This window comes from Ammodytes marinus (assembly GCF_949987685.1).
Source record: "Ammodytes marinus genome assembly, chromosome: 3".
NCBI lineage: Eukaryota > Metazoa > Chordata > Actinopteri > Uranoscopiformes > Ammodytidae > Ammodytes > Ammodytes marinus.
The window spans coordinates 25226558-25242098 of NC_137232.1; the positions used below are offsets into that span (position 1 = coordinate 25226558).

The 15541-nt window shown below is 41.7% G+C and overlaps 1 protein-coding gene across 1 annotated transcript; it reads right to left on the reverse strand.

The window, feature by feature from the left end:
* Positions 1–294: 294 nt before the first annotated feature.
* On the reverse strand, positions 295–10149 carry abhd15a (abhydrolase domain containing 15a; the record flags this gene model as incomplete). Its single annotated transcript, XM_080054035.1, has 3 exons — positions 295–988; positions 2467–2819; positions 9601–10149. 3 exons carry the CDS (start codon positions 10147–10149, stop codon positions 295–297), a joined length of 1596 nt encoding a protein of 531 aa, XP_079910161.1.
* Between the last annotated feature and the right edge of the window lie 5392 nt (positions 10150–15541).

Consider the following 15541-nt stretch of genomic DNA (forward strand, 5'->3'; position numbering starts at 1 on the left):
TAAACATAACAACTGCACGCAAGCTTGTGGCCTGTCAGGACCTTCATTCTGTCCTTGTGTTTTATGGCTGCGAGGAAAACACACACTCTGTCTCTCTCTCACTTAAAGTACTCTATGACCTCAGTTCCCCACAGCTGCTGTACCCTTCTAGCTCTTTGACCATCTTGAAAAAACTGTGTAGCCTAGTGTCACACATGGCAGAGAACAACCTGAGTCCTTCACATCCCAAAATCCAAACAATCTCAAAAAAGCATCTCAAGAGTGGTCCATTAGCGTAACTTCCATTATGCTCTCTCATCGTGTATAGGACCTCTGCCAATTATAAATGGCGTGGATGTTATGGGAACACGCTGGCACTCGTTTACATGTGCTGACGCTGCGGTGGCGGAAAGCCCTCCCTCCCGCCCCTCCGCCCAGCCCCCTGCGTCTCGCTGCCAGCTGCTTGGTTCGCTCCTCGGCAGCAAAGAAGTCCGTGGTGGCCCTGAAGAACTCCAGCAGCGCTTTGTGGCTCCAGCCGGTCCCTCGGCTCCCCAAGCCATGGCTGGGCAATGGAGCAGAACTGACCGCACCGCCAAGGGCACCGCCAGCACCACTTCCCCCCTCCGCTTGGGTGGAGAAACCACAGTGACCCCCACGCTCAGTTAGCAAGAGGAAAAAATGCGGATTGGTCTCAAAGAGTTCTAAGGGCACCGTGGATTGGGTGTCGCCGCGCACAGGGTCGTCCCGAGCGCACACACTCAGCACAGGAATGGCCACTTCGTCCACGTCTCTCAAGGGTTCGTTGCGTTCCCAGTAAGCGTCCCAGGCACCTGAAGCATTGTTGCCGCTGCTGCTAACCCCGCTGGTCCCTGTTGTTGTTACTGCTGCTGGTGGTGGTGCGGAGCCCGCCAGTCCAGTCTGACAGAACAATGACTCCTCCAGGCCACGCAAAGAACAGCTGGAAAACAGGGTGTCTGTTTGGATGGTTTCACCCAGCACCGTCTTGTACCTATAGGCATATGAAATGATGGCACAAACACAGACACACACAGACACACACAGACGCAAAAGAACATAGGGGCAAAAACACAAACAAATGTAGTCAAGAGAAAAACCAGTAAATCAATTTCGAAGAGCCACATGGATCTCGTATTCATTTTGAGGCATTGATTCGAGAAACATTACCTGGGTCACGATGTCTCTCAGGATCAATGACTTGACACTGAGCAGGCCATCTGTTGCTACAGTAACCTGATTGGTTCCCTAATCATCTGTGCTTTTCAAGTAAATGGTAAGGGAGTACTTGTGTCTGTTTTTCTTACCATCCCCTTTTCAACCGTGTCTCCCTTCTGGCTGACTGAAAACTAATAATAACCCTTGTCCCTCAGGTTTGCATATGGCATTCTTCACACAGCCCAAGGAAGCTGTGAGTTTTTTTCTAAATTAACATAATCATCATCATCATCATCATCATCATCATCATCAATTTTAAATAGTGTAATAGTTCCCCAGGCTAAAATCAAAGAAGAGAAGAAGTTGTTATTTTTTCTGTCTTCCAAAACTGATTATGACCACTTCAATTAATGCATTTGAATGTGTTGCTTATCTGCAGCCACACAATAATTTTAGACCTTTCAAAAATACAATATTTTTCAGCTCATTAAATGAAAATTCTAGGTGTATACAATATTATCTTCAGAGTTTTCGCCATCATTCCCACTGTTAGGTAAGTTAATTGCCAACATATGGAAGCGTGGCAACTACACTACAGCAAGCGACACGAACAGCAGGACCATCAGGGAAATTATTAAAAATGACAATGTTAGCTAAACATGTTTCTGGTTTAATTTTGACCTACCCCACTGGCCCTGGTTAAGTATGCACATATTTTCCTTGCGCTAAACTGTTGACCTATTCATAACCTGTCTGTCCTCTTACAGCTGTTTTGGTTAGTGTGCTACCAGATTTGAGCAATTACTTTGGTGAGTACAATTTGAAAATCCCCTGAAAGCCTGCCAAGTCGTCTTCATTTGAGCCTTTCTATTTTCTTCCCCGCTGATATATATTTTGTTTTGAGGTATTACCTAATTACCTATTAGAGTTACCATTTTGCTCATCCATGCACCAATAGCATCCCTGCATTCCCATACTTTTTGCTATTTAGTTTGGTAGAAAAAAGATTTAGGATGTCCCAATGCTTGTCGTCAGATTTAGTATGCTTCCGACTTCATCTGTCAGAGATTTTTATCCAAACCGTGAGTTTTGTGATCCGTTGCACCCCTAGCGACGGATATGAAAGTGAGAGACAAGATCAAGGCGCAATGTTATGATGAAAAAAATAAGTAAAAGTGTGTCCCAATTGTATGCCTACTGCACGCTAACTAGATTATTTTTATGGTCAGATGTAGTATGTAGAATAGAAAAAAGATAGTATGCGATATGGAATGCAGCCCGTATTTCAGCATGTTTCTCAACCTCCCTCCATACCTGCTGAGGCATATCTTCTGGTAGAGCACCAGTGGCCACTGCAGGGGCCAGCACAGCCCGCTCTCAAACCAGCTCTGGCAGCGGAAGACGGGCGACAGGCAGACGGCGGCTGTCACATAACTGGATGATCCACACTCTCCGAGGTAAGACAGGAGAAGGCCCGAGCCGGTGCTCTCACTCACTGCATAGAGCCGTCCTGCTGGCTGCCTGTAGCGGATGTAGCGCACGGCCTCGCGCAGGTCGGCCGGGTCACCGAACTGCTGCAGTTTTAGTGTGGTGAGCGGGGTGCCGTTGTGGCTGCGCCGGCTGAAAACCGCAGGAAGGTAGCCATGGGACAGTGCTGTGTCACACAACTGTAAAGAGAAGAATTTGAAAAAATTACAGACTTTTTACTCTAAAAGACAACATGGGGGAAAATATGAATCCATTTATGTAACTTTAAAAGAGAAAGGACTTGAAATGTTTGTTTTATGTGACTTCAAAAATGAATCTTTTTCTTTTTCTTCTTCTTCTTCTTCTTCTTTTTTTTTTTTTTTTTTTTTAATAGGCCACATAAGTGTGACCCGTTTCCTCAGTTGAAGTTCCACAGAATTACAAACAGCCTTCTTTAAGAAACTCTGCTGCCATTTTGTTTTGCCAACAAAATGTCTTAACCGTTTCTAACACGTTTTACTATGTGGAAAAATCAGTTAAGGGGGGATGTGAGAACACGGTGAGACTGCAGGATCGAGCTCTGATCGAGCTGTTAAAAAGTACACTGTGTTCGTACAAAATAGGTTCAACTGTCACCACTCCATTGAAAGAGAACAAACACCTGGTCATATCACTGACTTGCACGCTGTTTTCTCTCACAATTTCACCTATGTTAGAAATGTCCGCCTGCTTATATTTCACGGAAATATTGAGTTATGCGTCATCGTAAATGAAGAGTAAGACCCATCGGGAAGTACATTGAAATATTCCTCTTGGAATACATTTGTAGTGAAGATGATAAATGATGAGTTTATCTCAACTTCATTTCTAACACCTCTATCAGCTGATCCAACAGTCCACATTAAAGATGTTTTTCTTTCTTTTTTTTTAGCAGATGTTGAAGCCATAACAAGGTTAACTGCTGATATACAGTTCGGAGTGAAACTGGCACATGGAGGGGCTGAAAGGGCGGGGGTACAGAAAGCTGTGATCTCATGGTTTTTGGCAGGAAGTCATCCCTTTTGGTCAGCTACACCGTGGTCAGAAATATCACTGCTCATTGTTTCCTCTGAAGTGAGCAATTATTATGGTTACGTTTATTTTGATACAGATGTGACACTACAATATCAGATACTTGGGATGTAGCTGTAAACTCATTGGCTACATCCCGTTTATTTTCTAATAGACTTTAGCAGCAGATTTGCCTGGTTGTAAACATGACTTCATTAACCAAACATTAGCAAGTGCTGGTCACATAATGGACACAGATGTTCATTATGACGTATTGATATTATCTACCATGTCCAAAAGCTGAGCAGAAAAACAAAAACACTCTTGAGACATGACCTTAAGTAAGCCCAAAAGTATATCTACATAATCTAGGGAAAAAGAAGTTTGACTGCAGTCTTTGGATTGGGAGCAGAGCAGAAATAACAATGACATTGAAATTACATAAATGACATTGAAACGCTCTCCAGAAGAAATCATCCCAGTCAAGGCTCTGAATGTTTCCCTTAGAATAGAATGATCCAATCCATTACTATGTCTGGAAACACAAAGAGAGGATTTGTATTCTCTATGGATTTACAGCGTCACTGCTTCATCTCAACATTGGGGAGGAGTACAGTATATCTTTATGTGTTTAATGCAGACATTTTTCTGAGACCAGAGACAATAGTGGGTCTAAGTCTGTGTGCAAATAAACCATCATCTTTTTAAATGAATTCTATCCTGCTTGATGTCCGGGGTGTGAGGGAGGGTTCATTGCATGAAATATTTACCAGCCTAGGAAGACTGCAGTGGCATTTATTTGCCTATCTGTCTACAAGAAAAGAGGATTTACTATGGCCGGGTCAGTGCCAGGATAAAAAAAATCAGAGCAATGCTAATACACCGGCACATCATTCACTCATTCTTTATCCTCTTCCCTAACTCATTCCATAGATAACGTTTTGATTCATCAGGATTCAATGGGAGCACATGGGAGGATGGGGAAGACAGCAATTTCAAATGACTATATAAATCACTTGAGTGCAGTTCAATTCCCCCCAAGATATTGAGATACACTATTGGGTATTTATTTCACAGTTGAAAGTGCTCAAGAGAGCTGGGGATGAGTGATGAATGTGGCGGTTGAAAGTAAATTAGGGTGAACCAAGTGTGAAATGACTTGGGCCTTCTTATGAGCCGCCTGCTCAGGTATAATTACAGCAACAACACGGTGTATTGCTAACGTCAGACATGGTGGCCATGCACTTTGTGATTCACCCACTATAACAGGCACAATGAGCCATGAGTAACAGCTGCTAGATACTAAAGACACCTTGTATTGAGGCTGCTGACTGGTACAATCAATGTTTCTGGTGACAGTGTTAGGTGTGCAACAGCTTTCCATGATGTATCCAGATATATCCAGACATATTTTAAAGTCTGTAATATCATTCGTCTCCAAAACCTTTACAAATATTTATACCGTATACATATTTTTGTTCACAACAAATGTCTCCAGTTAGGAGAATACACTGCAGACATATTTTTTTTTAGACCTCAGCTTGGTTGCAGAAACTATTGAAAACCAAACAGCGGCACCACCAGCAGTTTGGTAAACTGTCAGCTCAGTGACAAATTCCTTGGGCTGTCACTCTGACACTGGACAACATGCCAGCTCCTACACACAAACAAGAAGCAGCAGCATTCATTCTCCTCACCCTCTCCAGCACACAGCAATGACAAAGCAGAAAACACACAACAGCACTACAACAATATTCCCTTTAAAGCAGCATTTGATTGATGTGGTGTGCTCCTGTGAGATGAGACCACCTCTAGAGTTGAACAAACTCCAGCAGCACTTGGGACACAGGGCCATAAATCAAGTTAAATGAAGGATGTTATTCAATTAGAAGCCTTTTAGAGGCAACAAAGCACCTCACTACAATGCTCCGTCTTCTATCCGGGGTCAATAGTTTGCCTAAATACTCTCCGACAGGCCTGTAATGCACAGAATTTTTATTTTTTTTACAAAAAAAAAAGAGTGCAGCAATCCTTTATTCAAAAATAATTATAAAATAAAACTAACAGTTAGCAGTTTTACCAACTGCCAACCCTAAATATGCCTTTCTATACAAAGCACAGCCCAAAGCTTTTTCTCCTCTAATACGTTTGCATTATAGCAGAAAAACAAACGAGATATAGGAAAATAAAAAATCAGTTGTTTCACCAACATGAAAATGGCTAAAATTAAAAACAGTTAAACTTTCACCTTGCTTTTAGCACCTTTCAAAACCAGGGTTACAAGACGCTTCATAAAATTAAAGAAAATCTTACACAGAACAAAAATATGGATTTCACAAAGTGATAAAAAGAGATGGAACAAAACAACTGCAATGACCTCGATGTAGTGTAGTGTGAAGTCTTACAAAGGCCAAATGATGGACTTTGCAACAGTTTCCTCCTCTGGCTCCATTTCAAATTGATAACATTATACTAAAAGAGGTCATTATTGAAGATAACACCACAGTAAAAATATCAGCAACTAAAGTCCCAATTGTTTTTCAAGCTAGCAAAGTTTCCAAAGCCTGAAAATTGTTGCATTAGTTTGAAATACAATACTGTGGTGTCCTGTCCATAATCTGAGGTAATGAATAAATACAAATGTATTACTTAAAAAAAGAAAAAAAATCCCATGAAATGTCACAGAAAAAAGTGCTGCAGAATCATGATGTATAGGTTGCATATTAAAAAAAAGGTATAATAATGGAAAGGTGAGGGGACTGACTTTCTAAACATCAAAAGGAATCTTTCTTTTTGTACGCCCTCTTTTCCCCATTGACCCACTACAACCAATTTGTGAATGGTACAGCAGGAGAAGTATGGGCTTCAAACTAAAGCTGACAATCTGTTTTGTGCATGCATACTGGTTGTTCCATTTGGAAACCAAGAGCCAACACAAACAACTAAGTCCCTTTCTATGTACTACAGTATGAACAGTGGTGCATCGACACCACACTGTGAAATTCACAAAGAAATGCCAGGGCAGAAAACACAGATCTGCTTCTTTGTCTACTCATTGTTACTGAATACCTGTGCAAACTAGGACATGATCACAACTTTGATAAATAGTAATACATAGTATGCTCAGAAGCTATAGACATACAAAATGTACATTTTTACTAAATCTGTATTGGGGGTTTGTGCTGCCGTTAATGTTTCTGCATTTGAGGAATTTTCCAAGAGTAAAGCAGATTAAGTATTACTGCTACAATTACCTCTCTCAATGATCTAATCATGACTGTTAATCCTAAAACTGTTCCACTTTACCGATAAGAGTGTATCCCACTAGAAAAGTTGGAGAAAAATCAGTAAGTGAAAGGAATGCTCTGAAGAACAATTATATAAGTGTTGAAAGGTAAATTACACATAATGACCCAGATTATATCCTATACCTCAAATCTTTAAAGGGATGTGGAATACTTGACGTGGAAACAAGCGCCAGAAGCAAAGTGACTACAGTGTGCTGTAAGTAGGTCACAAAATGATGGAAAATGCTCACAGATCTATCTGCTATGTCAGGAAAATGTGATGGGTAAATCACGAGGCAGTATGGCTGCAACAGCTGGATGTGAGCTTCCAGGGAAAATGAATGGCCTTTCAACACATTGCTCTAAGCAGCGACCTCAGGCCTACATGTCTTTACACACCTTATATTAAAATTATCCTCTTTGTGTGACCTCTTTTTGAAAAATGAGGTAAACAGGGCATTGAAATTTTTGTTTGTTGAGGGTTGAGCTCAGGAAATGTAATAACTTTTTCATGGAGGGTTAGTTATTTAACTTGCTCAGACTTGAAAGTTGAGCTACAGGCAGTGCTGTTTTAAAGGAATAGTTTTACATTTTATGAGATATGCTCCAAAGAAACAGATACAACATTTCTTACTTAGCCTATGTACAAAGAAGCATATTTCTAGATCTTGAAAGCTTGATACCACTCTCAGTCTCCCTGTAAATATAAAGCACCTACAACAGACAAATGGCTTACCAGCTGGTGGTGTATAGCTTCAGTCACCATAGATTATAGGATCGTATTAGTCTTCTCATCTTACTCTCAGCAAGAAGGTAAATAAGCACATTTCCAGCTACTGCCAAACAATTTGATAAATATACAGTAGAATATATGAGGGATGGACAAAACAGGGAGACTTTGTTTTTGCTAAATGCGTATTAGAATCCTATTGTTAGCTGCTGTATCAACATTCAACCTACGTATACCATAACATGCACCGATATGCATCATTCCAGACTGAATGAAACATGGAGGCATAAGGCCAACTGAATGTTAAATATAGGGAGGATTTAGGCGGAGATGGTTCATTCATAAATTCATGACTTCCTGAAATGTGCTGTGAAGAGAAGTGGGGGGGAGGACAGGAGAAACCGAGAGCCCACACACTTCAGGACGAGTTTATATTACCCCATCTCTGCTTCTTCTCTCTGTCACAGATATAGACCAGCGGGTGTGTATGCCCACGCAAACAGTAGCTATTTTTATCTATCTTACACACACACACACACACACACACACACACACACACACACACACACACACACACACACACACACACATCAATTGTGGTGTCTCAGCCTCCTGCCCTCCAAAGCGTAACTGGCTGAGAGCATAATACTCTACTCTGATCATGGCCCAAACCAAAAAACAAGATTGTGGAACATATCTGCCTGAATATGACAATTACTTCTCTCCATCGTTTTCTTTATAGATCTACATAAAAAGTTATTCGCTTTAGACTAATATCAAACACATATGGTTTTGATTGTCCAGTTCCTGCAGACCTGTCAAAAGTTATCCTGTGATGGATCCGAAACACTGAGTTAATGGTAATGAATTGAAATGAACTAGCACGATGCCAGGTGCCCAAAGTGGTGTGAGAGCCAACAGGCATTCATGTGAAGGCGTGCTGCACTTTCGTAGGCCCCTCAAGTCAAGCAACGCTTTGTAATCCCTCACTCAATTACTCCGGTCAGTGCATTGATGGAGCAGTTAAAAAGCGTCCGCATCGGCTCGTTTTACCGCTCGGCTTTGTTCTTCAAACTGAGATTGCCACGGCTCAGGCTCAAAAGGATTTCCTTTGCCAATTGCTGATTTGCACTTGCAGCTCCCCACGCATCGTTTAAATAAATCAATGTCTGACTTCTCTTTTGACGAGTTTCTGCAAATAATATGTATTTCTTCATGTCACTAGTTTCTACACTGTGCATTTGACACATGATTTGCTCTTGTGGTTAGTGTGTACTAAGTATTTCAGCTCACTTCTACCTTTTTTTTTTAAATTACAGAAATGTAAGTGAATAACTGGACACAACACTCTCCCATGTAGCTGCTGTAATTGCCACAATGTTGACTCATGCTGCTACACAAAGTCATTGAGCATCTATAGGTCATGAAAGAACTGACCTTTGTGTAAATGGGTTTCTGTCACGATTCAGAAACATCACGATGCTGTGAGTGACAGACACTATGGAAACAGCTTTTTCTATTGGGGTTTTCTTTCCATTTAAAAAAAATCTTATCAGGTGTGTCGTGTGTGGAACATTTGAAGTTCATTTATTTGTAAGGATGATATAGGCTACCCTATACTCTGTTTTAATCTGATTTTACTTTTGAATGACTTGCTGTTCAGTTACAGCAGGAATATGCTTTATGTATGAATATTTAAATACTATCACCTCTATAGTCAAGTCTAGAAGAGAGAGCAGCACACCACAGGTTCGAATCCGGCCCGTGGTCGTTCTCTGCATGTCATTCCCCTATGCCCCATTTCACCTCTGCCTCTCCAACCTGTCTCATAAAGCATAAAAATGCCACACACACAAAAAAAATCTGTTATACAAAAAAAGTCTAGAAGAGAGAAGCAAAGAAAGCACAAGTTACCTTCAACACATTCCTAGTGATCTTCCCAAAAGAGTTCGGGATGATGAGCAGAATGGGACTGGTGGAGTGGCTGGAAGTCCTGCGTCGTTTCTGGTAAGAGGGAACAGCCCAGTCCAAAGCCACCAGCCCCTCGTCGCTCAGCTGCAGGTTGTCCCGCACAAACTGGACCGGGCTGTCGTAGGGCCAGCACGCCTCGTACACGCTCTGGAGAAAGGCGCTGGCACGCCACGTCCAACCTACGCACGGCGAGTAATTACTGAAAGTCCTACAGTGTTTCAGCAGGTAGTTGGCCAGCGCAGACGGTTTGCATACCAGTGCCACTTGGCGTGCCTTCACCAGCTCACCCGCACAGGCCGTGAGGCGGGCACCGTCGCTCCGTTCTCGCTCTGAGACCCACGTCCTCCTCCTCCCGCTCTTGTGCTGTGAAATCCCCAGTCCGTGAAGCAAAGCATCCCGCTGGCTCTCGGTTGTGAAATATTTGGAGCCTGGCCAGATTAATAAGACCACCACCAGGATCACAAAGCACAGAGCCGCAAGCCATTCCAGCATTGGCACGGATGGTGGAGAGCAAAACAAATCTAAACAAAACAGCACACCACGGGTGCTCTACACCTTATCCTGGATCCTAACTTGATTTAAATAAATAAACTAAATTTACATTACAAAAAAGTAGTCCGTGGAAAGATGCATAGTCTTACAGTGTGCCTTCTTTCGTTCTTAATCGATGCTCGGCTCGTCAGTGAAGTTTCACGCGTCCCTGCTGTGCCAAGGCGCATCACCGGTTACCTCGTCGTTGTTGTAGGCTAGTAGTAGGCGTGCTCCGTCTCAGCTAGGCAGCGTTTCTATAGTTCCAGCTCATTCCGAAGTCAACTTTCGATCTCTCTGCTGTGCGACTTTTATTCCGTCCGTGATTAATGTAGGCTACTCAAAGCTAACAGTAAAAGATTCGGTGCACGACTGAGTTTCAACTCCAACAGCTCGGAGCACGAGAATTGTTTGTGAGCGTGTGTGTCAGCTGGAAACGCCCCCATCCCATCATGTCCAACCCCCCTTTTTAGAGTGAGCAGGTACCCCGGTGCAAGCGATGATCTCTGCTGATATTTGCCTTTCAGTTAAATCAGACTTAGAGTACCCTACAATCAGATATTGCAATGAGCTACATCTTGAGCTTCCATATACCTCGCTCGCTTTTACTGTCACGCGCGCGCTCCCCAGAGACAGAGTATTGCGCATGGCCATTCTTAGATCTGAGTGAATTCCTTCTGAATACATTTGGAATAAAGAGATACAGAGAAAAGGACAGAAGTGAATAGAGCAGTATGTGGACACAGAGTAAGTTAACAAAACAATGCAGGTTTTGCTCAGTGTTATCAGTGTAAATATGAGCCAAGGGGAAGGGTGAAAGTATAGGCCAATGTTCAGTGGATGTGCAGACTGTGAGCACTGCTGTAGACATCTAGTTTGATTCAGGCTAGTATGTATGTAATGTGATCAAATCTTCTCTGTATTCTCCCCTCCTCTTTCTACGAAACTCAAGCAGATACAAATAAATAGATCCTTGAATAGAATATAAATAGCTGCATGTGCAGTTCTATCTTCCTCTAAATTCCTCTGTGTGAAAGGACATTGGGAACAACTTAAAACCGGAGTCAAATTCCTTGATCGTGTGCATGTACTGATTCTGATTTAGGATCATTTAGATCATACAGTATTTCCTGGACAAATAAGGCTAAAATAACATTTTCCTTTCCTTTACAGTGAAGCACAACCACTGGCCACCAGCGGAAGCCGTGTTTGTTCCTAACACCATTCACACATCCATGGCACATTCAGATGACGTATTAATCAGCCACTAACGTGCTGTAGTGCTGCTACTCATGTAAGGTTGATAGATTTCATGGAAAGCTGGCACTCTGCCATGTGTTTTTGAGGAACATGTTGTTTTGGACACTCATTTAACAGATGGCAGCATAACAAAGTGCCACAGCCTTCTGAACACAGATTGATGGCAGTGTTGACCACTGGTGTGTGCATGCGACAGAGAAAACAAACCCAAACGGAGAGTGACAAGACAGTAGATCATTGTGTGTCTGTTCCAATGTTCTATGCCACACCATTCCTGCGGACTAGTGGAGGGAAAATGAAAACAAATGGCAAAATGGGTGATGCCAAGCCAACAAGCAGAGAATAAAAACGAAGGAGTGGCTGGAAGGATCTCAGTTATCACCTCAGAGACACTTTGAATACAATGAGCAGAACAGCTTACAGCTGGCACACTGCGTGCGACTGGGTTGGGGATGTTGTGTTGTGTGTTCATTTCCTCAGTATGCACTTCCAAACACTAATCATGAGACATTTCCCTTCAGTGCGTGAAAGCCACATGAGTTATAAAACAGTTTAATTACGTCTGTGCACTTAATTTCTAGAATGTTATTTGTCCCAACATTAACTCGATGCTTTTCAAGTCTGGCTGAGACATGTGATCATAAGTCATAGGGAGGGAAAGACTAGAAACACCGCCTTGGTTTTTAGACGTTTAATGACAATTTCTGTTAATGTAGTGTGTAGGATTACCAGATGTTTTTCAGATGCTACAGTTAGATAGGTTTAGATTTTGTTTGCCATGACAAGATGTTAGCCAAAGCAAGAGATGAATGAGTGAAAGTCACAGATGTGGGCATGGCCAAAACCATCTCTTATTTTGATGTAAAACTGACTTGTGTTTATATATATTTAGCAAATCAATCAAACAAGACCCAATGAATAACAAGAAGAAAAAAAACGGAACATATTCATTAATACATCCCACTACTATAATTGGAGGCGTGTGTGTATGCGTGTTTGTATGTGTATGTGTGTGTGTTTGTGTGTCTTCAGCAGAGGCAAAACAGCAACAAGTATGATAGTGTTTATGGGAGACAACCAAGATGGACTGACGGACAACATTGCAGTTTAACTACAATATTTTTTAATTAATAAATAACTAAAACATCACAAACCTTGCAGCTCCAGAGATCCTTTACAACTCCCTCATTGACCCTTTGCCACATAAAGTGCACAGCAAAAGTGATGATGATGACTCAAACATTACATGTAGGAGGTTGTATTATATTTCTCTCAAATACTTTTTTTTTATTGAAAACTTCTAGTAAAATGTGAGCCTTGCCCAATATGGCGATAACAGTTTATACAGTATGTCAAAACCCAGTTTTAGTTAGATTCCTGCATTCCCTTGAAAATAAAAAAAGTCAGGCAACAAATACTGTGGATGTCATCAAGATGCAGTCTTTGTTGATAATTCCCAAAAGGTCACAGGAAGTAAAAAAAAGAAAAAAAATGCAGAATACCATAACACATTTACACATTTTACATAGATGGGAATATATGATGAGGACAAAGGTCAACAACTTAACTTGAACTTTGGGATGGGATAGCAGAAGCAACTAGATAAGACAAAACCTGGCTGGCAGTGCAGGTTGTTCAAAGACCCTTGTAACGGTGAAAGACCTCTGGAGAATGTCACAAAGTTTGTCTAATAACAAGCAACCACAGCTGTCCTGTGTTTGAAGACCAGGGCCCTGATCTCTAGCTGTATTGACAACTGAATAAAGGCAAACATAGAGTTGGCAGTTGGAGACAACACAGGCTTGTCATGTTGGTACTTACAGTAAATAGTGGTTGATCTATATTTAAGCTAACAGATCTAAAGCTAAGTGAGGAGTGAGGTTTTGCAGACACTATGACCGTCATCAGACACTATGTTGTATAACGAAAACACATTTAACATATTTTGAAGCATTTACCCATCAGAACAGATGGCACCCACATATTCTTCCATTGTGGGATTCTTTGTATTCATTACATTAAGACAGATATATAAATGACTAATACATGATTTTATTTGTGCAAGAATGATGGGAAGAGCATAGCCCAGTCTTTCCTCCAAAAATGCTGACTGTGCTCAAATGAAGACATAGCCTGGAGGTTGCACTTTCTCTCACTAGATATTTATAGAAGGATGCCATCCTCCTGATATTTAGCCCTCTTCACTGCAATAGAGTAGGTACAGTCGGAAAGAATAAGCATACAGAACAATATAAATGTTTATCTGGGCAGCTACAATTAAAAGTGCATTAACATCCACAATGAAAATTACAGAAACCAAAATCTAAATTTACGGTTCTTAATAAAATACTCTTATTCACTTCCTTGCCAAGAGTCAGATGACTGATACTTTGTCATGTTTGTATGATAAATATAAAGCTAACCAGCCGGCAGCCGGTTAGCGGATCTTAGCATGAAGACTGAAAACAGCTAGCCTGGCTGTGCCCAAAAGTGTCAAAAGGCCGCCTCTCACTATCCTTCAGCTCACTGAGCTCAGCTGGATAACATTCAGAAAACAACATTTGAATGCGTCTATTATTATCAATGAAGAGTTACACAGTGAGACGAAAGGCTTTATTAGTGAAGAAACCCAAAGGTGAACAGTAACAAGCAGGAGAAAAGAGGAGTACAGACGAGGAGAAACTGAATCCAATGAGGAGCGGACAGCACTCTTTGCAGCATTCATGAATCACGATTTATATGACATAAGATTTAATTTGTGGGTCCAACCAAATATCCCTCATCCACATTTTAAATGCATTTTTAGAGAGCCCCTTGGTGGATGTGCACCAGCTGTGGTTTTCTGGAAGGAGTGTCCATCGATTTAACATTGAGATTCTCTGCTTCCATAACGTCTCAGTGGGAATGGAGACTGCTCCCCTGGACACATTGTTTCCTTGTCCCCTCTTCTCTCCCTCTTCTCTCCCTCCCTCTCTCTCTCTCCCCCTCTCCAGGCCCAGCCCTCTCATACCCAGGCTGTAACCATGGCACAGCCGCAACCTTTAACATCAAAACAAAGACTGATTACTGTAATTCAGGGGGAATTGGAGCACCATCTTGGCTCAGACGGGGTTTTTATTGTTCTCCTTTTCCTTGTGTTTGGTTAATTTAGGGATAAAGTCAATCTAAATCAGCACTCCGTACATCCCACTTAAAGCAATTTCAAATGGGAAATGTTACAGCAGGTCACCTCTCACCCATCCCAGGGTATAACTGCGACCATATGCAGAACTTGTGTTTTGGTTGGCTTTCAATATTCAAACATGACCATGTATTTATGTGGTGTCACAGTGCATGTCCTTCCCTTGAACCCTGACTATGACGTAGGTTTACTGTTGACTGACTCATATCCATGGTCAAACAGATGTGTCCACTTCTTCTCTGGGTGAATATTTGACGGGCTGTTTGACAAACAGAAAGGAATCCCAACAAATGTCTCCACTTTCATACACTTTCTTTGATAACATCAACAAATCAAATGTGAATTTACAGCATAAACATTTTCCTCGACAAGTGTCCAGAGAATTTAATAATTCTTTTCCGAGTTAACTGTAGACATTTTCGAAAGTCCCCTTCAACCATCCAGCCACAGTGTTGTGTTACCAGCCTCCTGCACAGGCAGTGCATGGCCACATCCTCCATTCAGACCTTCCTGCCCCATTTAAACTTCCTTTGACATCAATATCAGCATTTCAGCTCAGGCAATGAAACCCACTTGTGAAACTATCTCATAGGCTCATGGTGTATGAAGGGATGTAGCTCTGTAAACCATCAACAAATAGAACCACAACAGCTGGGAGAACATTGTTTTTTGACTGTTTACAAGGGAGGTTTGGCCCGAGTGTTCATCATAAATAGTCTGTGACGGCATTGCCTGACATAAAGCTTCACCTGAAATATCGGCAGTGCAACAACAGCAGAAGGAAAATAACTAGTCGACTGCAGCCCTATTAATATTTTAAAGATCAGACATGTGCAGACAGAGTCAAGAGTCATAGGGTTGACGTGTTCGAAATGGAATTAAGGGACGGAAAAATATACAGAATTATGCAAATGT